At 30.5% G+C, this 25843-nt stretch overlaps 1 protein-coding gene and 1 pseudogene across 10 annotated transcripts; one reads left to right on the top strand and one right to left on the bottom strand.

Moving 5' to 3' along the window:
- The first annotated feature begins 761 nt into the window (after positions 1 to 761).
- On the top strand, positions 762 to 25843 carry LOC107638340 (serine carboxypeptidase-like 13). 10 transcript variants are annotated; one of them, XR_015880932.1, is made up of 16 exons: positions 810 to 956; positions 1245 to 1395; positions 3493 to 3638; positions 5309 to 5505; positions 16336 to 16438; positions 16545 to 16582; positions 17130 to 17231; positions 17458 to 17544; positions 18284 to 18415; positions 18932 to 19003; positions 20459 to 20577; positions 21297 to 21410; positions 22846 to 22903; positions 23072 to 23130; positions 25232 to 25623; positions 25754 to 25843. XR_015880932.1 is itself a non-coding variant. In XM_088484212.1 (16 exons), exons 2-15 carry the CDS (start codon positions 1259 to 1261, stop codon positions 25335 to 25337), a joined length of 1470 nt encoding a protein of 489 aa, XP_088340338.1. In that variant the 5' UTR covers positions 810 to 956; positions 1245 to 1258; the 3' UTR covers positions 25338 to 25379; positions 25495 to 25843. The 10 variants fall into 10 exon arrangements, 9 of the variants coding, with proteins under 9 accessions (XP_088340342.1, XP_088340338.1, XP_088340339.1 ...); XM_088484212.1 differs by having other exon boundaries at positions 25232 to 25379; positions 25495 to 25843; XM_088484213.1 differs by having other exon boundaries at positions 18299 to 18415; positions 25232 to 25843.
- LOC148566437 (uncharacterized) lies at positions 14745 to 16032 on the bottom strand (annotated as a pseudogene).

Genomic DNA, 25843 nt, shown 5'->3' with positions numbered 1-25843 from the left:
TGTAAGAATGAAAGTTGTGTATAAGGATGAGAGCTGTGTTTTGCTGGTGTAGACTTCTAATAATACTGAGAATAATTGATGGCAGATCAAGACGTTCATGGATGACCACACCTGTGCAAGAGAGACTAAACGCAAATCGTTGCAGTTACAGCAATCACACAAACCCTATTGATGAGGGTAGGGGAGAAGAAAACAGCTCTGTTTGTGTTGTATTTTGCGAGAGGAAGGCAATACGTTAGTTTAACATTGAGGGATTGAGGTTTTGAGAGAGAAACGATATCGTTTTCTTCTATTTATGTGCCACAACAATACTACGTCGTTTTCTCTTTGCCAATGTGTTAGAGAGGAGTACAGATCAACTTTCCGATGGAGTCAGGTGCACGAAAATTGTTAGAAAGATGATTGTGGGTCCCGACGTATAACTTGAGGGATAAAATCGGATAACTATTAAGTTTAGATATTACTTTGAGGTTCGAGTGTAATTTCATAAACCACTTTAATACTTAACTCATATATGTAATATATATAAAATAATTAGTAAAATAATTAATAATATTATATCATATTTAATTTTTTACTTTAATTTATATTATATATGTAATGATGATTATATAAATTTTAAAATTTTATTTTATTTGTTGAATTTTAACAATTATAAAAGCAGGTAGGAATGAAACGGGTACTCGCAAGAACGGATTAGAATTTAATTTTTTATTACGCACAGATAAAAATGAGACGAATTTAATGCAAGTTATTATAAAACAGAACAAAGTCGAATAGGACAAAAATTCGTACCATGGCCACCTTACGTAGAGGACACGAGTATATGCTATCGCTAGCAAAAATTGACAAGCAAATTCATTATCTTCTCTCCATCCAGCTCGTCGTTAAGCTCAGTTCACAATAAATCCACTTTGGTTGCTTCAACTTCTGGTGGAAACTCAGGAACCTAACTGGTACTTGTTCAGTCTTCGCTCTCTATTTCTGTGTTCCTAATTATCCATATATTGTTCAAATAATGTTTCTTGTTAACATACCCCTTTTCTATAACTTAATTTGAACACCTTCCCAACTCATTTTGAATACTTTTGTAATTAGAATAATGGTCAAAATTCAGATTTTTTTACAATAAAAAATAGTAATTTAATTAATTGCCTAAAACCTCCATTAAAATCCGTTGTGGGGCATCAAGTTATTAAATATTTATAAATAAGACAAAAGCATGGAATGTTGATGATGTGTAGAGATCGAAGGAGGCATGGGTTGGAGATGTTGGTGTGTGGTTCTGGTTGTTGTTGTTGTTTTTCAACCCGTCATAGATTCTGCTTCTGCGAGCTCTATTGTTAAGAACCTACCTGGTTATGACGGCTATCTTCCATTCAACCTTGAAACCGGGTCAGTACTTATAATTTATTTTTCCTTTTTATTTCAAGTTTTTTTTTTTTACATAGGAGACTCGAACCCGCAACCTCTTAATTGAGTATGGAGAGTCTATGACATTTGAGCTATAACTCATTGGCTTTTTATTTCAAGTCATTATTTACAAATTCAGTGTGCTATTAATTAATGTTGTTATAGTTGTCCCTATTTTGCATACTTTTTCAAATTTTTTTTCCATATTTTTAGAATAAAAAATGTGAAAAAAAAAGAATATAATAAAAATAATAAATAATTCATTTTTAAAATATATAAAACAAATAATACAAATATTATTTCTAGGTGAGATGAACAAATTATATTTATGACAATATAGAAAATTAACAATAAGTTAAGTAGTTACATTTGGATTTTTTAAAATAAATATAAAATTTACACATATAGACAAAATTTTATGTTTTTTTAGGTTAGATTACCCAGTTAGTCCGTACACTTTTAGTGAAATTACAAATTGGTCCCTATATTTTAAAAATTTGTAATTAGGTCTCTAAAGAGAATTAAAATTTGTAATTTAGTCTTTCGGTCAAAAAGTGTTGATTTAACAGAATATTCTCAAAATATACTGAGAATATTCTATTAAAATAGAGAATATGCTGAGAATATTCTGTTAAATTAAATACTTTTTGAACGACGGAGACTAAATTGTAAATTTTAATTCTCTTTAGGGACCCAATTATAAACTTTTAAAGTGTAAGGATCAATTTGCAATTTCACTAAAAATATAAGAACCAACATAATTTAACATTTTTTTATCATCTATCTATTTTTTAGGAAGACCATTCCGTTATGTACTCATTTCGTGCACAGCATAGACGAGATAATATATAATAAAAAAAAACATAAATTTCTCTTAGCATATTTATATCTGTAAATTTTATATTTATTTTATTTATTTTTAAAAAAAATCCAAATGTATAACTACTTAACATATCGTCAATTTTCTGTATTGTCGTAAATATAATTTGTTGATTTCACCTAGAAATAATATTTGTATTACGTTCTTCACTTTAAACGTATCATGTAACAATCCATTTTTCAATAAACTGATTTTTGGTCTTTATACACTTTTTTTTTTGGGTAAGGTGGTCTTTATACACTTTAATTTGCAAAAATCTGCGTGATACGCTTTGCCCCAGATTAACGAGACGGATCCAAATTTACAATAAAAATATAATAATATAATAATAATAATAGTAAAATATTATTAAGAAATCAACAAGTTGGTCAAAAAGTAAAAAAGGTTATTTTAATCGTATAATTAGCGAGTTCAAAATTCAACCCACCATAAGAATTATCATCAGTATTCCTTTTTGAATAGTGTAAAAGAAATAGAATAGTCTAGAGAATATTCTAAATAAGTAGATATTATGATATCAGTATTATTTATATTGATATATTAAATATTTAATTCCAAAAAATAAAAATATGTGATAAAATGTATCTATATTTAGTAATTATGATACTAGTACATGCTAACTTTTTTTGGAAATTTATCTTGTGTGCAATAAAGATACGTGTTTTAAATTTTGACACCTTGACAATACAAATGAAATATAATTATTTTATTTTTTGTGCCAATAAAATATGTAATAAAAATGAAGAATATAATTATTTTTAAGCATGTATATATTCGTAAATATTATATTTATTTTATTTATAAATAAAAATTTTCTATTGTGATCCTATATTGTTTGATGCAAATTTTTTTTTTGTTAAAGAAATATTCTAGTCATTTTTTGAGCTAAAAAATTTGAATATGAAAGTAAGATGAGTGTTATACTTTAACGTGATAATTTTTGGTATTTTTTAAAATTATGGGAGGTGCATAAAAAATTTTAAAAATCGGTCCGAGTACAAAAATTAGACAGTCCGATTTTTGTACCTAAAAATCAGACGGTCTGATTTCTGTACCTCTTAAAAATCAGACGATCCGATTTATATTTCGTAAATTAAATCATCCCACATTTTAAAAAAATACAACAGTAGATCACAATTTAAAAAAATATCATTATTAACGCAATATTAAAAATAAAAATGTGCATTTTGTGTGTATAGATATGTAGGGGTTGGGGAAGACGAAGCTGTGCAATTATTTTACTTGTTTGTGGAATCCGAAAGAAATCCTTTATTTGATCCACTTCTGCTGTGGTTTGTTGGAGGTCCTGGTTGCTCTGCACTTTCTGCATTCTTTTTCGAAAATGGTAAGTCACTTGGATTAAATTAATATTTTTGTACCTAATCAAATCATAAGAATATAAATTTTAAAGATTGTGTCAATTTTATTTTAATATTATAGATTATAATACATAAAATTTATAGAATTAAATTATTTTTTAAAAAAGTTATACGAGATAAAAGTTCAATCATTTAGAAGATTAAAGTTTTTGTATATAAAAAATTAAATAATAAATTTTTAAATGATTATTTTAATATAAAAGAAATTAATTTTTTATTAATAATTAATTTTAATATTCGTTATCTTATACTCGAAAGAATTTAGTTATTAATTTTTTGAATTTAATTAGGTGTTAAGTTTATTATACAAACAAAAATAATTAATTTTTATACTTGTTATTTAAAAATTAATATTTTTTTCTCTATATAATAAATTTTTTTTGGATATAAAAACATCCGACATAAAATTTTTTAGGGACTTATTTGGATATATACTCTTAAAATTAAATAAAAGAAAATCACTTTACTTTTTATTCAATTTCTCAATGCAATAAGAGAGGGATTCGGTTAATCTCACACTTGTCCATACTGTGCTGAGACCAAAAGAGCTTTTTTACTCCTCTAATCTCTCTATTTTTCTCCCTCTTTGTCGCTTATAATAATTTAAGAGGTATTTATACAACCTCATATTAGGTTAACGATAAAAATTCTAGAGAAAAATCTAAAATAGCCCCTATGAATTACCTCAAAAGATAACGAGGTCCTTGACAAAAAAAAATATCCAACGGATAAAGTATATTTTTTGTCCCTGAAGTTTGACAAAAGTTTCAAAAATACCCCTAAGTTTTATTTCGTTTCAATTTTGTCCTAAAAGTTTTCGATTTGCATCAAATATATCCCTGATGGCTAATTTTTCAAACAATTTGAGACCGATTCAACAACAATTTCATAAGAATAATCCCTCAGTACAAGCAAATCAAGCATAATTTTCATGCATTATTGTTAGATTGATCTTAAATTTTTTGAAAATTTAGCCGTTGAGGGTATATTTGATGCAAATCGAAAACTTTTAGGACAAAATTGAAACAAAATAAAACTTAGGGATATTTTTGAAACTTTTATCAAACTTCAAGGACAAAAAATATACTTTACCCATATCCAACCTGCTCCTGAGATTTATTTTTATGGGACTGATTAGCCCCTTTGCCAAAAAAAAAAAAGATCAGGACCAGATTGGGTGTTTTATTTTTTTGGGGACCTCGTTGTCCTTTTGAGATAATTGTCAGGAATCGAATAGAGTATTCACTCAAAATTCTAAATCCACTAACATAAAATCTAATATATTAACTGAATAAATAAAATAAAAATACGTAAAATTAAATTGAATATTTTAACACTTAAAAATATAAACTAATACCTATAAAATAATACTTATATTCTCTTGTCACGATCAAGAAGGAAGAGAGAGAGAGAAAAAAGTTAAAAACATTATGAAAATTTTCCATATATCAAAATACAAGAAATTCTAGAAAAAATTATCGTGATAAACTATTAAAATCATCTTTTTTTTAATGAAAATATTGATATCGAAATAATTATAAATGTATCTCATTTATACCCCCAACAAAATAAATATTTGAAAACTTATCTAAAATACGTGAGCTAATTAACTTGCTAATAGGTTAACCATTTGCAGGACCTCTAAGAATGGATCAAAATTTCAGTGGAAATATCCCAAAACTTGAGCTGAACCCATACTCATGGACCCATATGTTGAGCATGTTATACATAGATATCCCAGTGGGCACTGGATTTTCTTACTCAAAAACGCAACAAGGTTACTATAGCAGTGACACATTATGGGTTGAGCATACCTATGCTTTTCTACAAAAGGTGAAGAATTCTTATACTTTGATACTTCATAAGATAATTTGGCATCTATTTATAGCAGAATACGTTCATATGGCAGGATCATTAATAGTTTACTGTAGCTACCATGTTTTAGAAAAAAAAAATTTTTTTGGCTCTAATATTTTAAAGAGAAAAATCCAAATCAACCCCTGATAATTACCTTGAAAGACAACGAGGTCTCTGAAAAAAAAAAATCCAACCGGTCCCTGACAAAAAAAAAAAAAATCCGACCCGACCCCTGACAATTACTTCGAAAGGGCAACGAGGCTCCTGTGCAAAAAAAATCAATGTTATTTTTTTGGCACAGGGACTAATCAGTCCCAAAAAAATTATTAGGGACCGGATTGGGTGTTTTTTTTTTTCTTGGGAGCCTCGTTGTCCTTTCGAGATAATTGTCAGGGACCGGATGGGGTATTCACTCTATTTTTAAAATTTTTTAAAATCATTCCTAATATTTAGAGCTTGTTTGGGTGAGCTTCTAAGAAAAGATCTTTTGTTGAGTTATCTTTTTTTAAAAGATCTTATAGAAAAGTAAAAGTAATTTTATGTTTGGGTATCTCATGCAAAAAGATCTTTTTATCTATCAATTATGTTTAGGTATAACGATATAAAAGTACTTTTTTGTTTATTTATTAGATGAAAAACATCTTTTTTTAAGTGAAAAAGATCTTTTAAAAAAAGATGTAAATTACAGCTTCTCAAAAAAGATCTTTTTTTTTTATTTTTCTAATACTTTTACTTTTACTACTAGAAATTTGCCAAACACGCTAAAAAATAAAAAAATATCTTTTTTCATTAAAAATTTTTTTTTTATCAAAATAATGACACCCAAACAAGCACTTAATTTGATCAAATTTGATCCTTAACAATTTTATTTCTATCATTAATTTTTTGATCATCAATAATTAATATTTTTTTCTCCTAAAGTTATCTCTAACCACTTATTCTAACTCAATTTTAAACACCATCCAAATCCAAATCCAAACCTCTCAAATTCCATTCACAACCCACCAAAATCCCATTTCTTTTCCGCTACCATAAAAAATGAGGCTGTGGTAATAATAGTGGAAAAAGAGGCAATGGATGGTGAATGGTGAACAGAAAGGTGTGGCTGACGTCGTGGAGGGATTGGCGATTGTAGGGTGACTGGAAAAGGGAGGGCTTGGAGTTTTGTAGAGAGGGTTTTGGATTTGAGTTTGGTTAGGGTTTACCGGTTTAGGATTAGGTGGAAACTCAGGTGCAGTCGACTTTATGTGAAGTTGATATTTGAGAGCCGTTAAATGAAAATTTAGTCAAATCAGTCAAATCATCTAACGGCTCTCAGGTATCAACTTCACGTGAAATCGATTACACCTGAGTTTCCACCTTAGGATTATGGTTGAATGGAAAGTTAAAGATAAATATAAAACAGAAAAAAAAAAAACTACTTACTGATCATAAAAAATTAACGGTAAACATAAAATTAAAACTTATTTAAAATATTAAAAATAAAATTTAATCATCTTAAATATTAAAGATAATTTTATAAAAAAAAATTAATTAATAAAATATAAAATTTATAAAAATGTGTAATATGTAAAAAATTACTATTTTAAATAAACGTTACACATCTCGAGTATATAATTTCAAAAACTAATAAAAACATAAGACGGTACTATGTATCCGAGATATGATATAATTAGAGAAAAAAAAAAGAAACTATTTGCATTCGAGATATGACACAATTGAGTTATTGTACATAAATCGAGTGTTACTCGATATATGATTAGTTAAAAATTGAGGCTAGTGTGTAAAAGATATGTGTATAATTATTTAGGTATTTTTACATTCTAGATAATTACATAAAAAAAATCTATATAAGAATTTATTTGGCTCAATCATTAATTACACTACATTCATCTCCCTACTCTATTCTCTTTATCTTTTTTTTTTTATACACATGGCTAATAATAATTTTTTTATGTGTGGTAGTTTATCCCAATAGAATAATAAAAAATAGTGAGAAATGAGTGATATTTGAATGCAGTTTTCTTATGATGTTACGTATTTGCTGTGTTGATATTCTAGATACACTAAAGAATGTCATATTGAGGAGGACAATAAATTTCAAAGAAATTGAGAGAATTGCATATAGATTTTTATCAACGCTGCCGAATGAAGGGTTTATTAAAATGACATTTTGTGTCGAAGATAACCAGCATGTTCAACATATATGCTAGACTAATGCCGCAACACTAGTGGTATGCCACAGTTCGTGATGTAGGTGGCGGTTGTGGACCGTCCCCTTCGGTCCCGCAGGAAGTCCTGGTAGCAACAAGACTTATTCACTTTGCTAAACCTTGAGATAGTGTCTAAGAAGATGAGAGTGAGTCTGATTCGGATTACGTTGCTAAAACTGGGTCATGTAACGAGAATTATTCTTCTGAGGAGTATGTGACAGAGACTCCAATTAGTGGAGGTGCTCGGTCTTTTCTTCCTCTTTCTTTTGCCATTCAACAATTATCAGAAATTCCAAACCATTATCAGACTCTTAATTTAGATGCAATACTACTAGATGATCTTTTTAACATTGGAGAAGAGAAAGATTACAACGTGGATGGCGGCATGAAATTTTGGGTAGGTCATAAGTTTAGGGATATAAATCTTTTCATGGCACTAAAAACCTTTTGAATGCTGAATACAAAATTTTGGAGTCAGATAGGCTAAAATACCATTGTCGATGAAAACAATTTTCTGCTGGGTGTTGATGAAGTCTTCATGTAGCACTTCAGCAAAATTCGAACTACTGCCCCATGTAAAATATGTAAAACCCTGTTTCTAAGTCAGGTCATTCTCAAACTAAAAGTCTGCTTCTTGTCCTCTAGTTGTTGGAAATTTTTAGTGCAATTCTCGATCGGTTCACTATCTGTGTACGTAAACCAAGATGGTAAGCAATATCGTAGAGCATAATGATGACCTAACTCTATGTAAAGTAGAAATTGTGGGTCTCGGGCTCCTATACTGCTCAATAAATGCAAAAAATAAAACATTGTCAAATATAAAATCGTTTAGTTTTACTGTGTTTTCGAATCCAATCTCCCTAACGTAAAGTAGTGAGATGTTTAATGAGGAATAGACAGTGTCATACAACGTGACAAGAGAAACTAGACCACTATAAAAAAAAGTAATGATTAGTGTTTTTATATTGGCGTATAAGAATACTAGCAATAACTAATTATATAGATTAACCATAATGTAATTAACAATACTAGCAATAACTAATTATACAGATTAACCATAATATAATTAAATATTAGAATTATGTAAACAAATAATTTCGTTAAAAAGTATTCTATTTTTTATGAATTACAACATTAATATTAATTAATAATATCCTAATATAATTAAGTACTCTGTTAAATAAGAACTTCATGTAAATTTTAAAAATCAATTAATCATATTCTAATGTTTTCTTCTAACTAATTATCTTCTAAATAGTTTCATAATTTAATTAAAAAATCTATTTTATGAATATAATCATAAAACAACATTTATATTAATTAGCAATATCCTAAGTATTCGATAAAAAAAAAGGAACTTAATGTAGTTTTAAAAAATTAATTATTCATCTTTTAACATTCTATATTAACTAATAGTCTTCTGACTAATTAAGTCCAACAATCCTAATTAATTAAATCAAAATAATCTAACATGTCAATATTTTAACATGTCCTTAGATCGAATTATCATAAAATGTCAACTAAAACGAAGTAAATCAAAATATGTAAACTAATTAATTACTTAATATAAAAGAGATAGAATCCAACCTTAAAATCTAATATCCAGGCTACATGCCACGTTGCATTCAGCCGATTAATATCTCTGTCACTCACGTATCTTCAACGATCCTATGTGCTTTTAGAATTAAACTATAGGTGTAATCAAGTTTCGAAAACTTTAAAAACTTAGCAAATGATTGTTGATCTCGGTTGCACCAACTATATATAACCTCTTATGTATATCTTGAGTATTGAAATTTCATTTTCGTTATGAACGTATTTTGAGTATTATCCACCTGATTTGTTATTTATATTATATTACGGGATTATGATTATCTCTCGTAGTGGTCGAGCATAAATTTGTAGGATCGAAGTTGCGGCTGATTTTCTTACTTTCGGTCGACATCTCCACAAAGGTGGTGTGTACCTACAATAGACTCTAACGCTCAAATTAGTATAACCTAGAAGGTATAGAGACTAGAGTTAGAAAAAATACCTTGCGTGTTTTCTCAAGTCCTATATTTTTATTATTTTGAAGGAAAATCTAAAAAAATCTGTGCCAAATATACGTGGGATCTCGTCTGGATATTTTTTTTCGGTTGAGGGTCGGGGTCCTAAGACCCAAAACTAATCAGCAGAGATAGAAATTAATCGGGGTAATGATACCCCTCTAATGTCCTCATCTAAATATTGCCTAATACTTGAAGGAGGCAAATCAAGAAATATTAGCCCAAAGTCACAAAGCAAACTCTCCTTGGCCAAACGATCTGCTACTCTGTTGCCTTCTCAGTAGGTGTACTTGAGCATAACATTCCAATCTTGTCTTAGCAGTGCACCAATAAGTCGTACTAATTTTTCTGGATGTTTGCTTCTTTTCCATTCTTAGCTGATCACTGTATAAGTTGCTAGGGAGTCTAACTCGACTAGAATCTTCTTCAAACCCAAACGCCAGCCTATTCTAAGGCCATGAAACACTGCCCAGAGTTCTGCTTGAAAGGCTGAGCAACACCCAAGATTGACCATATACCCTGCAATCCAAACTCCCTCTTCGCTTCTAAATAACCCTCCACAACCTGCATGTCCTGAATTTCCCAATGAGGCTCCATCTGTGTTAAGTTTTATCCACCCACTTGGAGGGGGTGTCCAAGCTATTTGAGCTTCTACTCTCCTTCTTGTGCTCCCTATCATGAAACTGGCTTTGTTGAAAGCTGTGGTTATTTCATGGGCATATGAAAGGATATTGAAAGAAGCATTCTGAGGCCTTTTAAATGGTGGAGAAAATATTTCTCTGTTTCTCCATTTCCAAATTATCCAAGTGGTTGTCATGAAGATTGTCAACCACTTGATTTGGCTATTTTGTCCAATTTCTGCTACTAAATTCTAACAAAACCAGACATCGAAGGGAGCTCTAAAAAAATAACACAACTTTGAGGGATGAATGAGTTGCGTCCAAAGCTTAAACGTTGCAGGACAGTCACGGATCACATGCTCCATCGTCTCGGGAACACCCGCACACCGATGACAATCTGGAGGAGAGCCAAAGAGTCTTGCCCTCCTAGTTGAAATCATAATTCTCTTATGGGCAGCCAACCAATTAAATATTTTGATTCGTTGAGGTCTCGACCATTTCCAAATCAGGTTCCATGTTACATCTACAACACCAGGTCGATTTGCTATAGCGTGATATGCACTAGCCACAGTGAAGTCTCCATCTTGTATCAAATCTCAAAAAATTCTGTCTGCCTCCAACACATTATTTGGGGCTGGTATGGCTATAATTTTGTTCAGATCTGCTTGAGGTAAGAAGACCCGAAGCCTGTCCAGATCCCAATCTCCATCACTATTCACATGATTAACCACTATAGTTTCTTTCTTCATTGCATAAGGATGCAATTGCCCTTTCTTCCAAAGGTAGCCAGTTTCTCATGCACTTATCGCCCCAAAAGTTTATGCTTTCTCCATTTCCTACGTTGAACACTATATGCTGTCTAAATTGCTCCCATGACTTAGTCAGATCTTTTCAAAGCAGAGAATTCGTTGCTGTCACAGGAAATTCATTGAGAAGGTTCTTACCCCTTCCATACTTACTATATAAAACATCAATCCAGAGCTCATATTGTTCATTAATTAATCTCCAAAGAATCTTGCACATAAAGGCTTCATTCATGTGGGTGAGTTTGTGAAAGCCTAGGCCTCCTTCACACTTCGGCTTGCACAGAGTGTTCCAACTCACAGCGTGAATTTTACGAGCATTTTGACCCTCTTTCCAAATAAATTTTCGTTGAAGTTTTTCACCCTCATGTATGATTCCTTTGGGTATTCTTGAGTGCATCATGTCGAAATTGAGTATTGGAGGCAGCACCGTTTGCGCTAAAGTTAACCTACCTGCAAAGGATAGGCAGCTAGCTTTTCATCCCCCCAGCTTGCTGTTGACTCTTTCTAGGACATGCTTATGGTTATCTCTGGCTCTTCCCTTGCTTTGGATCAGAGCACCTAAGTATCTTCCAATACATTTGGCTTCCTTGTAGTCACTCATGTCACACAATCTGCTCCTCATGTTATTTTCCACCTTGCTGGAAAAAAAAGATGGAAGTCTTGTTGGTATTTATTTTGAGCCTTGATGCTTCACCAAAAAGCCTAAGAGTGTCCAAAATCATATGCATTTGAGCACTGTTCGCTTCCGCAAATAAAAGAAGATCATCAGCAAAAAGAAGATGTGAGATGTAAGGACCATTTCTCTTCGCCTTCATTGGACACCAATCACCATTCCTCACCCTATCCTCTATTAAATGGGATAGCTTGTCCATAGCTATAACAAAGAGATAGAGTGAAATTGGGTCCCCTTGCCTAATTCCCCGAGAAGGGTTGAACTGATCTGTTTTGCACCCATTCCAAAGAAGGCTGTATGATACTAACCTCACACAAGACATAATGATTCTGCACATCTGATTTGGGATATTGAATTCTATTAAGCAGTTTTCAATAAAACTCCAATTAAGCCGGTCATAAGCTTTCTCAAAGTCTATCTTGATGGCCATAAATTGCTTTCTTCCTTTCATCCGTCTCATGGAGTGCACCATCTCCTTAGCTATAATTATGTTATCATGAATTATCCTTCCCGAAATAAAACTGGATTGGTTCGGAGCTATTCTTCCTTGGAGGGTAGGTTTGATTCTTTCCACGAAAATTTTTGTGAGGCATTTATACACCACATTGCACAACGCAATTGGTCTGAATTGGGTGAGGAATTCCGGTTGTTTGCTCTTTGGAATGAGAGCTATTAAAGTGTTGTTGACCCCTGAATCAGAGTGGGATCCCTCCATAGGCTTTGAATAAACTGAACAAAAGAATTTCCAACCGTTTTCCAATGCTCCTTGAAGAAAAGGGCTGGAAATCCATCTTCCCCAGGTGCCTTTAAAGATCCAATGCCAAATAAGGCTCCTTTAATTTCATCATACGTCAAGGACTTTAACATATTTCTTCCATGCACCTCATCCATTGGTGAATATGAAAGATTAGTAGAAAGAGGGGACCTCCCAAAGTTATCCTCCTTATACAGATCAATAAAAAATTTGCAAGCAGCGCCTTTTAAAACATCTTGATTGTCACACAAAACACCATTTGCAATTCTAAGTTTGAGAATTTTATTTCTTCTTCGCCTCACAAGAGTTTTTGTGTGGTAAAACTTGGTGTTTCTGTCTCCTTCAACCAGCCACTGTTATCTCGACTTCTGCATCCAAAAGACTTCTTCTCTATTCAGAATCTCCTCTAGTTCTCCTTCCAGTCTTTGCTCCAAGTTTTCTAAGAAAGAATTTATGCCATAGTTGGGAGATTTTTGAATACCCGCAATTCGATTTAATAATCTCCTTTTTCCTTAAAAATGTGGCCAAATTTTTCTTTATTCCATATCTATAGCTCATCAGACAACATACATAAGGCTTGGGGCGTCGGGATGGCATTTTCCCACATCTTATTAATGAAATCAGCAAACTCTGGGTGTGTTTTCCATATTGCTTCAAACCTGAAAGGTTTAACACCTTTATCAGTTTGGGAAGGCTTCAAATTAACCAACAGGGGATGATGATCGGAGTTGACTCTAGGAAGAACTGAAACATAGGCTTATGGGAAGAGAGTTCTCCATTGTGCATTTGCAAGTGCTCTATCTAATCTCTTAAAAACCCTGTCCATGCCTTCTCTGACTCCCCCTTTTCACGTAAATTTGGAGCCAACAAATCCCAAATCCAAAAGCTGACAATCGTTGATCCATCTCTTGAAACGATTACAAGCATGTCTGTTTACAACAGTTCCACCTTTTTTTTCTGTGGTCTCCGCTATTTCGTTAAAATCCCCTACCAACATCCAGGGACCAACTATATTAGCATCCATTTCAGAAATTTTATTTTTAAAAATTCTCCTTGTATCCTCCTGAGGGCTAGCATAAACTGCAGAAAGCGACCATCTACCTTTTTCACTGTCAATAATTTCCAATTGAACAAATTGTGGGTGGGAGCATACAATACTAATATCTAAATTGGCATTTTTCCAAAGGGCCCATATTCCCCCAACAAAACCCATAGCTTCTTCTCTATGAGAGAAAGAAAACCCAACTCTTTAACAACATTTTCCGCTTTCTGACCACTACACTTAGTTTCATACAGAAGCACAATGTCTGGCTTATATTGCCTGCAAAGCTCTTTCAACGTGTTTATAGTGGCTTTGTTGGCCACTCCTCTAATATTCCATGATAATAAAATCATAAATAAATAGAAACAAAAAGAGGAAACATCACCGCTTAAGAAGACAAAGGCTCCCTAGACACACTGCATGTCCTCCTCCCTTAGAGGGATTCCTTCCTGGATCTGGTCAACTCTCATCTCTTCTTTTTCTTCATATTTTTTCATCGCCTGGATTAATATTTCTGTCTCCATTGACCCGAAGTCTGGAGGTTTTGGGTCAGGTGGATCCACACCAGTGACAGGAACTTCTTGGGAGAAGTTTGGACTAATCGAGTTTTAAGAAACCCAATTTTCTTGGTGTCTATTCACTTGATTCTCGATGCACATGTGGTCTCATTCATAAAGAGTTGTGGGGTGGATTGTGTTTGGCTAACTTGGGAAGAAAGAAGCTTTGTATGGACAGGTTGGTGACACTGGTTGGACTGAGTAGATTGAGCATTTTGTTGGATTTGTGTGGACATGTGGGTTTTGTCAGATAGGAGGCTTTTGGGGTCAACATTCATTGGGCTTCCATTAGCAGTAGAATTTTTTGAGGTTAACAGACTAGATGGGCCATCTTGTTTTTTTGGAGCGCTAGCAAAAATGGGCTTGGGAGTGGCTGACAGGGTCTTATTGTGGCTCTTTTTTTGCTGTGTGAAAATTTTACTCTTGTCTTTACCTGTAGGTGTGGCATTGGCAATAGAAGCTTCCACAATTTCATAACCCTGCTGCACATTAGATTCCCCATTCACCAACACGGCAAATTTCGAAGGAATTCCCCCTCGACAATTGCATTTTCCTTTCCTTTTTCACCTTCACCACTACTTGTACATTCACCTCCTCCCCTTGCAGGTTTCTTGCCACGCATTGTCCTTTGTACCAGCATCCATGGACCATAATTATCCTCAGATTCTTGTATGACCTCTTTACCCTTGTGATTTTCTGGAATTCCTTTATTGTCCCTTTCTTCCTCCTCCCTTACAGCTGACTGAAGATTTTTCCTCTGCTCAATCTCCTTCTTCCTCAATTCCGAGCATTCTGATTTTACATGGCCAATTCTTCCACAGTGAAAACAAACCTGATGAATTTCTTCATATTCCACATTGTAACTAACCTCGTTAATTTGGTATTGAGAGATCAAGGGTTTCTCCATCTCCACCTCTACACACAGCCGTGCAAATCTGCCCCTTGCTACCTGAGCAGTGTTCACATCCACTTTCAGAGTTCTTCACACAATATTTCCTATCTTTTCCAAAATTCTTCTATTGTAATACTCAATAGCTAGACCAGGAAGGCGGATCCAAGCTGCAATTTTTTCAATGGAAGTAAGAAAAGGATTGAATTCTGGCTGCCATAACCGAATAGTTAAATAGTGGTCAAAGATTTTCCATGGCCCCTCAGTAATAGCAAAATCTAGGTCCTCAAAGTTATAAAAATGAACCAAAAAAAAAATCATTGCCTAAATCAATCACATCCAAGCTTCCTTGTTTACCCCACATTGCTTCTAATATGCGTTTCAAAACAGGCAAGGAGATTTTTCTTCCCAACAGTTTCACTATCAAAGAGTCCCACCAATGGCTCCTGAGTTCTCTCTGCATGTCTTCTCCAATAATCAAATTGTATATACCTTCCGTTATTTTCTCAACTCTGACCTCATTCTCTTCATCCTCCGAGTCTGACTCTGTTACCTTTTCTTTAGCTTTCTTTCCCTCCTCATCAATCCTCTTAGTAGCGCTACCGTTCCTCACAATTGTCGCAAAGGATGGGGCTCCTCCCAGTGCACCAAAACCATGCCGCTGGCCGTCTGTAACTGGTTGTGGGCTGCACACCACCACTTCCACACCGTCTTCTGTCTCTTCTGCCTCCATCCATTCCTCCACTCTAGGAACATTGGCCATGTCTCCTGAGTATTCATCTCCTTTCTCTGACTTTCTCACCTTCTTTCCTGATCTATGTAGAATCTCGCCTTCCTTCCGCATTCTCTCCCTTGGGTCATGTCGACGGGAGGCCCCTCCTCGGACGAAGCCACCATGCATGGCTGCTTCACTTTCGCACGGAGACACAGGAAATCCCTAGGCTTTTCTGAGAGAAAACAAAAATTTTTTTTTACGGAAACCTTATATGATTCAGAGTATGTTCTTTATGGACCAACATACCTCTAAGTGAAGTATTCTTGGGCCGGCTATTACATCGAGCCCAATCTAAGGGGGTTGGTCCATAACAAAAAATAAAAAATTTCATCCATATTTTTGGTTAAAAAGTTGTTTTACATTTGTTTCCAAACATGCTCTTAATTATGATGCATTGTAGAAAATGATAGGTTTCAATTTCTAATGCAGTGGTTTATTGATCATCCAAAGTTCAACTCAAATCCATTTTACGTTGGTGGTGGCTCGTATTCAGGATATCCTACTGCTCCTCTCGTTCAAAAATTATATGATGGTAAATAGGGTGGATGCTAAATTTTGAGCAGCTATTTTAATTTATTTGATTGCATAAATTTGGTCCGAAACTCGGTTTGATTTTTTCAATTTTTCTGAATTCGCAGGTTACGTAGCAGGTCGTGTACCACGCATTAATATCAAAGTACAATATTCCAATAAATTCAACACATTTTTCATATTTAATTTTATTCTTTGTCTGCCAATGAGTTATACCTCAAATGGCATAATTTTTCCATATTCAATTAAGAAGTTGTGGGCTTGAGTTTCTTATCTTTGGTAAAAAAATTTACTCTTTGTCTAGATTTTTCACTCAAAGCTGTATATATAATTTTTTGAGAAAAACTCAAAATAGCCCCTGACAATTACCTCAAAAGACAACGAGGTCCTTGACAAAAAAAAATTCTAATTCGGCTCCTGACAATTACCTCGAAAGGACAACGAGGCCCCTGTACAAAAAAAAATCAATATTGTTTTTTTGGCACAAGAGTTAATCAATCCCAAAAAAATATATCAGAGCCAGATTGGATGTTTTTTTTCTTAAAAATTTCGTTATCCTTTCGAGATAATTGTCAGGAATCAAATGAGATATTCACTCTGATTTTTTACTTAAATACACTTTTGGTCTTTCTTTTTTTTATTTTAGTTTTCATAAGTTTTTATTTTGATTTTGGTCCAACAAAATTTACCAGGGTTATGTGATTGCAAGCCCAGGGGTGGACGCATATGAGAGCGAGAACACGAAAGTGTTGTATGCATACCAGATGTCTCTCATACCAGAATCACTCTATCAGGTAATTTAAAATTCACCCAAATATTTGATAACCAAAATATATTAATAAAAAATAATCACAATTTATCGTTTTTAATATTTATAATTGTTATAATAATTATAAATATTAAATAAAATAAGTTATAATTTTTTTTTGTCTTTTTAACGTTATCGTTAAATTCATGACTTCTTTATTTGCTGATTTTGTGGCTTCATCACGTTTCTTTCCTTTTTTTTCTTAAATACAGTCGATAAAAGAACATTGTGGTGGTAATTATGTAAATATTGATCCAGAAGACACAAAGTGTGTTTCAGATTATGAAGCTTATTCCGAGGTTAGTACGATATGTAACAACGAGTACATACATTATATTTTTTTCTTTAAATTAAAAAAAAAAACTTAAAATTATTCGTAATATTTTATTTAATTTTATTCCCATAATTAAGAGAAAAAATTATCTGTGCAACTTATATATTTAATCTGTATCTTATATGAATTTTACGAATAATATCTAATTTATTAATCTATTTCAGAACGGAGACTAGGGTTGGGAAAGTGGGACAATGGCCTCTTCCAAATTAAAAATTTTAATATATAAATGTCATTAATTTTTATTTTAGTCTCTTTTAATTTTAATTTTTTTAAAGTTATATTTTTATAGTAGATACTACTATAAAAATTTTATAATTGTCTATATATAAAAATATTTTTTTATTATTAAATAATAAATTATTAATTTTAATATGTTGTAAAAGTATTATTTGTTTTTTAAAGTATGACTAAATAAACAAAACACACTTTTAATACAAAAATTTTTATAAGAAGATATTTTTAACATCTTCATTTAAGTAGGTATCATATTTTTATATTAATCTTCTCTTAAGAATTGCTCTAACTCCATTTTGGTCTTTTTTTTTTTTTTTTGGTGACTTATTTTTGGTCTATTTAAAATATTTCAAAAAGTTTATAGACAAAAAGTATTATTTACCACTTTATCTGTATGTAAGTTTTTGGGTGTCGCAATTAATATTAAGTCCTAGTACATATAAGATATAATTAAAATAATGATGTAGCTTATGGATTTGCAGTTAGTTCGTTACATAAATCCACAACAAATTTTGGAACCTTTGTGTGAAACGACACCTGGTGTGAATCATGGAATTTTACAATCCTCACTTCAACATCGTTCAGAATTTTGGTGTAGAGTTAAGTACATTCACTTTATTATTTGTCTTTACATATCAACTTGTTTATATATATGTAGGTTAATAATAAGGACTAAAGAGATAGTTATTTACTATTTAAAGCTACTTTTGGAAAGAGTATGTATGAGATATTAATATTTGGTGGAAACTCGGGTCCAGTCGGCTTCACGTGAAGTTGATAGTTGAAAGTCGTTAAATAATTTGACTGATTTGACTAAATTTTTATCGAACAGTTCTCGGCTATCAACTTCATGTGAAGTCGACTGCACCTGAATTTTCATCTTAATATTAACACAACGAATTATCATGAAACATTTTGCTCCTTATAATGTTTAATTAATTCAAAATTTTAAAAAGAACGCTTCCATTTTATTTTATTTTTTAAATGAATGCCTGATATATATATATATATATTTTCCTAATAAATTCATTCTCATCATCCATTTATATTGGAATACAGAATTAAGAGAAAATTAACATTAGACCTAACTTGATTATGCTAACCGTCTATTTTAGAGTTATTCTCACATTCTTGTGAACACATGGGCAAATGATGAAAGTGTGAGGAAAGCCCTGTACATTAGAGAGGTAATAATGCTACATACTTTGAATGATTTGATAGGATAATTAGTTCGAGATGTTATTGTATTTTAGTTTAATGATGAATGCTAGGGTTCAGTCATTTTGGTATTTTGTAACCATCAATTGACCATCAATAGTGTTTTTAATGGTGTGAGATTACATCTAATGGTGGGAGATTACTCACTTTTATTTTGATGGTTAAGTGTTGGCCAGAAAACACAAAAGTTGTTGGTCCCCTAAACTTTCCTTAGTTTAATTATTCTGTTTGTTCTATAGTTTTATTAAATTTATAATTAAATTTTTATATATTTTTTTTAATTAGATTTTTATATTATTTTTAGTTTGTAGAAAAATATTCAGTTAATTATAAATATTTTTAATTTGTAAAAAACTATTCAGTTAATTCTAACATTTTTTATATTAAAAAAATTAATTACAAAATTAAAAATAATATAAAAATATAATTAAAAATATATAAAAATCTAATTAAAAATTTAATAAAATTATAAAAAAATGACTTTCAATCAATGTTATTAGAGACTATTGAATTTAAGTTGGTTTAGTTCTTTATGTTTATTTTCTTCTAATTATCAAATTTTACTTTATATTGAATCTTTCACTTATGACAATCTCTTTATATGTTATGTTTGCATATATATAATTTGGTTTGTTATGTTATTTAGTTGTTTTATTTGGTTGGAAGTTCTTTAAATTAATCGATAACTAATAAATTAAAGTTGAATAAACATACTATTTTAAAAGAGGAAAAATAATAATAAAAAAAGAAAACTAAAATTTTAATGGAAATCTTGAATTTGGCGGCGGTTTTGGCAGCGATTTTAAATCGCCGCAAAATGATCATATTGTATATTTTTTAGTATTTAGCGGCGGTTTAAACAAACGTCGTTTTCAGCTCTTTGCCATTTAACGGCAGTTATTCCACCGGTTAGTTAAAATCGCCGTTAATTGTTTACCTACAGTCTATCTTTTAGCGTTTGGTTTAACCGTCGCAATATATTTGGCGGCGATTAAAAACCACAAAAAAATAGATCCAACAACCGCCGTAAAATATCGGAATTAATTTTCTGTTGAGATACATTTGCTGAGACAGTATTATATCTCAGATTTATTATGTCTGTCTTTGTTTTTACTTAGCATAACTAAAGACATTTGTATTCTATCATATCATGTATTTTATGTTTATCCATATTTATCTATGATACATAGATATTGATATAGATATGAATATACAGATTTATTGATCTGCGTATTTAAATATATTTGTTCATGATAACTCAATAAAATATTCATATTTTATAGATATTAATTAATTACTTTATGTTCTCTTACTATTGTACAGGTTATTAAAAAAGCTATCTTGATGGATGTATATGATTTTAATATATTAATTAATAATCAGTTGACTGAGAATTAATTCCATTAATATTGGGATGTAAATAGGGAACAAAGGGAGAGTTCTTGAGATGCAACAAGACTTTGGCATATAACGTGACTCTACTCAGCGTTGCAGGATATTATCAAAATTTGACCAAGGCCAATATCCAAGCTCTAGTTTACTGGTTAACTTCCTACGTTATTAATCGACTATATTACGTGTATATCAAAATTAGTTATTAATATAAAAATAAAAATTATTTAAATAAAAATTTTTAAAATATTTTTTTTAAAATATTTTTTAATAATTAAAATTTAATACATATAATTATTAAATCGTGTTATTTTTATTCAAATTAGATCAAATAAATTAATTTAACTAAAAAATTAATAAATTACATCTTAAATCAGTCTAAATTAATATTTTTATAAAAAATAACTATAATATTTTTATTATAAAAAATTACTAAAATACTATTATTATTATTATTATTATATAATTTTGAGAACCCTAAATCCTAACCTTCCTCTTCTTTTTGTGTTGTTATAGGAGTATTTTAGTCATTTTTTATAAAAAAGAATATTAATTTAGACCGGTTTAATATTTAATTTATCAATTTTTCGACCAAATCAATTTATCTGATCTAATTTTAACGAAAATAATACGGTTTAATTGATTATATGTATTGAATTTAAATTACTAAAAAATATCTTTAAAAAAATATTTTAAACATTTTTATTTGAGTGACTCCCATAAAATATATATTGAATATAAATATACACTAAATATAAATTAAACTATATATATTTATACATAAATATATTGTTGCTAATTTTAGTAGCTATATTTTGTATTTTTTTTTTAACGAGAAACTTTAATTTGTGTTGTTTTATATAATTGCAGTTCTGATCTTGATATGTCAATACCACACATAGCTACACAAAATTGGATAAAGTCATTAAAGCTTAGCATATATGACAAGTGGCGTGCATGGTTTGTTGATGGTCAAGTGGCCGGGTAACATATATTAAAGTTTTCTTTAACTTTTTTATATTAATTGGTAAAATATAATGCTAAATGCTTCACAGATAGGTTGAGCTCCTCATTTCTATATGAATAAGGACGAAGAATTTAGAGTAGAGAGAAATTAATAGTATTAGACAGAAATAAAGAATAATAAGAGAAAATTAAGGAATGAAGAGTTAAGGGGAAGAGATAAAAGATAAAGATGATTCTATTAAGGTGAATGCTATCCTATCATCTCTAAAGTAACTTGTAAGCTATCTTTTTTGATGTGTCATATTTTAATTGGGTATTTATTTTAACCTGAATTACTTTAATCTCATAAGAGTTAATAATATCTTGGAAGACGATGACGGCTTGACAGAAGAAGAAAATGAAACACTCAATAAGACAGTGATACTTAGGAGGCATAAACGACAAAGGAGTGGAGAGGAGTAAACGCAATTAGAGAGAGTTAGAGTACCTTTTCTAGAAGAATGATTTGGAAAAACAAGACACCTAATGAGATAGTGATGCTTGGAAGGCGTAACGACTACCATGAAGGAGTACAATGGGGAGGAGTAAACGTTTATTAGAGAGAGTTAGAGTACCTCTTCTGGAAGAATGATTTGGAAAGAAAAAATAAGACACCCAATAAGACGGTGATACTTGGGAGACGTAATGACAACGACGAAAGAGTGAGGAGGAGTAAACATAATTAGAGAGAGTTTGAGTACCTTTTCTAGAAGAATGATTTGGGAAAAGAAAACGAAACACCAATGAGACGGTGATGCTTGGGAGGCGCGACGAGTGGCTAAGGTAATTCAGGTTAAAATAAACACCCAATTAAAATATGACACATCAGATAAGGTAACTTACATGTTACTTTAGAGAGGATAGAATATCATTCACCTTCTATTAATGGAATTCTCCAAAAAGAATATATGAATTACTAATTTCATATTTTTTTAATTAAATTGGATTGGTGTAATAGTTAATTTACTATTCTGTTTAAGTAAATATCGGGTTTGAATTCCGTTTTGTATATAAAGTAATTTATTGGCCAACAACAAACTTTTAAATAGAGTTCCTTAACACCTCAAATTAAAAAATACCGTAAAAAAATAATAAACAAAATTCATACTTTTTAATTCTATCACTATTACTCTATTTATAATAAATTCTAGTCCTAATAAAATAAATTTTAATTGAGTCATAGGACCCAATTTTACGCCTTACATACTCATCATATATATTAGGGTAGCACTTTTTTTTTTATCTTTTCTTTTAAATTAATATATAGATGCAAATTCTAACAATAGTTTTGTTGCATTATTGTATACTTTCTCAAAATTAGTTTGCCCTTATTAGGATTCAAGAACTAATTTTGATTGAAATTATAGAGTTTGCATACTTTTCTTTTAATAATTTTTTATTAATGTTTACACAGATTCACGGAAATTTACAAAATGAAAGAAGACCATTACTTAACATATGTGTCAGTAAAGGTAAGTTGCATTTAATTTGTCAGTTTAATAATGAATTTGCATTTGCAACTATATAATTAGTATTTATACATTTTTGTAAACATAATTTATTTACAAAATAAATATTTTTAAATATATTTGAATTTACTTCACTAGATGCATGTATTTATTATTGTAATAAAAATGCAGGGTGCTGGACATGTAGCCCAGACATTTAAACCCAAGGAAGTTTACCATATGATAAAGAGGTGGTTTTCATATTCTCTTATATAATAAGATTATATATGCTTCCATTATTCAAATCAAATAATTTAATAAGAGGAAAAACTTGATTGTTGTATTTCAATCAATTGTGACACCTATTCAAATATCTCTTATAGTAGTTGATTCATAATATGCAAGTCAAATACCAATTTCAAGGAGAATTGCTATTTACATGACAATGTTCTTATGAGATAATAATAATAATAATAATAATAATAATAATAATAATAATAATAATAATAATAATAATAATAATAATAAATAAATAAATAAATAAATAAATAAATAAAAGAAGGTTATGCTTTCAATTTTTTAATATAAAATGAATATTAAAATTTTATTAAGTGCAAATATTTTCTATGAATTTAACTCTGTTAACATAATTTCTCAAGTTTATCATATATAAAATCAAAATTCAAATAAATTTTGGAAATCAACAAAACAAAGTTTAGACTACTTTATCACAAATGTTAGAGTCTATTTTTTTCTTATATTTAATTTATCTTACATTTAAGTCAACATTAACTAATTTTCTACGAACCACAAAACATGCTGATCCTCTATCACTCCTCTTGGACTCCTGATGTTTTTATTACGGAGATTTTGATCGCTTTATCAACTAAACAATTTATAAATTTTTATATTTGAATAAAGTATAGGATTTTTCAATTTAATTTGGAGAAATATGGAGAAAATTACAATAATCTATTTGGCTCATCAAAAGCTGTATAGGATTTTTATATTTGAATAAAGTATAGGATTTTTTATATTTGAATAAAGTATAGGATTTTTTTCTTGTTTGTTTCATCAAAAGAAATAGATTTACACCTATTTGGCTCTCTCAAGAAACAAGATACATGTAGAAAAAAAAATATCAAATTTCTTTATCATATTAATATATATAGAATTATTTTCAATGATGATAATATCATCCACATAACACAATATGTAGATAACATAATCTATTTGTTTCTTAATAAATAAGGAAGTATCACATTTTGTATTAACAAAACTAAAAGAATGTAGAGCCATACTCAACTTATTGAACCATTCTCTAGGTGCTTGTTTCAAGTCATAGAGAGATTTATTAAACTTGCATGCATGTGAATAAGTCTTACCTCAAAGTCAATTGGCTGAAACATATATATAATTTGATGTAAATCTCCATTCAAGATGGCATTGCTGAAATCAAACTATCTTATAACCCAACTTCTTGATAAAGCTATACTTTATACTGTTGTATTCATATAAAAAAAAGATTTTATTTTTATAAATATAGTAAAGTAAAACTATAGAAAGAAAAGATAAAACAAAGGAATTAGACAAAAACCCTAACACGCGTAGATAAATAAGAATTTATTTACGACTTGTAACTGATATCAAATGATAAGAAAAAATAGAAGAAAAAGAGATGAAAAGATACAACGAAAAAAATAGATAAAATTTTTTTTATTAAACTTCTAAGAAATCTGTTCTTTGCCATCTAGATCACCGAAAGAATTTTTGTTACTAGACTTTCAAAGAACCTGTTTTTGACAACTAAGATTAAAGAGCAGAAATTGAAAGAATTAACACTAAAAATTACCTTAGATTGTATTCTTCAAATTTCTTCATGTAACAAGTAAAGTAAATTACTCCCATCATTTGAATACATATTGAAAAATGTGCATAATAGCACTCATAAAATTTATTCATAAAAGAATGTATAAAATACCTTACAAACTTGTTTAATAGATCCCTAATTAATCAGTCTAAAAGTGGGCTAAATTTTTTTAAAATAAAATAAAAAAATCTAAAATTAAATAAAAAATATTACTCTAAAATTAACTCTAACTATTTTAAATCAATATGATCTTATTTGATTAGATCATATTTATTTAAATATTAAATACCTAAAGATATGATAATCAATTTAAGTCAAATTTAATCTTTAAAAATGAGATTAAATTTAATTTAAATATTAAACACCAAAAATGTTACTAAACAAATAAAATCTATTAACCCGGGGGCTGCCCCGGGAGATGATGGATTTACGGCAAAATTTTTTTAATTTTATTGGAGAATCATCGGAGGGAATGTATGCAGGACAGTTAAGAGCTTCTTTGGTGGAGGAAGAATACTAAAGAGCTTCAACCATCAAATTTGTCTAATTCCAAAGACTCCAAATGCAGAAAATATGTCGCAGATCTGATCCATCAGCCTAAGCACCTTATTTTATAAAATTATTTCCAAGGTACTTATCCATCCCTTGCAGCCTCTTATGAATAAAATAATTAGTGACAATCGGAGTGCATTTATTTATTAGTGATAATATTCTTGTGGCTCATGAATGCATGCATTTCTTAAAGAATAAATCATTTGGGGGCACTGATTTAGCTCTAAAGGTGGATATGAGCAAAGCCTATGATCGAGTGGAATGGAGTTTTGTGTGGTTCGTAATGGAAAAACTTGGTTTTTGTCAGAGGTGGATAGAATGGGTAAAGGAATGTGTCACTACTATTTCTTATTCTGTTATTGTGGAAAATTCTCCTATTGGTTTCTTTAAACCAAGTAGAGGGCTCCGGCAAGGAGATCCCCTCTCACCCTACCTTTTTCTATTATGCGCAGAAGGTCTATCATTTCTGCTCCACAAAGGAGAATAGGATAACCTATTTCAGGGGCTTCGGTTGAACAGTAGATGTCCATCCATCAACCACC

Source organism: Arachis ipaensis, chromosome B4 (assembly GCF_059453495.1).
Source record: "Arachis ipaensis isolate K30076 ecotype BB chromosome B4, ASM5945349v1, whole genome shotgun sequence".
Classification (NCBI taxonomy): Eukaryota; Viridiplantae; Streptophyta; class Magnoliopsida; order Fabales; family Fabaceae; genus Arachis; species Arachis ipaensis.
This window is presented reverse-complemented; position numbering and strand designations above follow the sequence as displayed.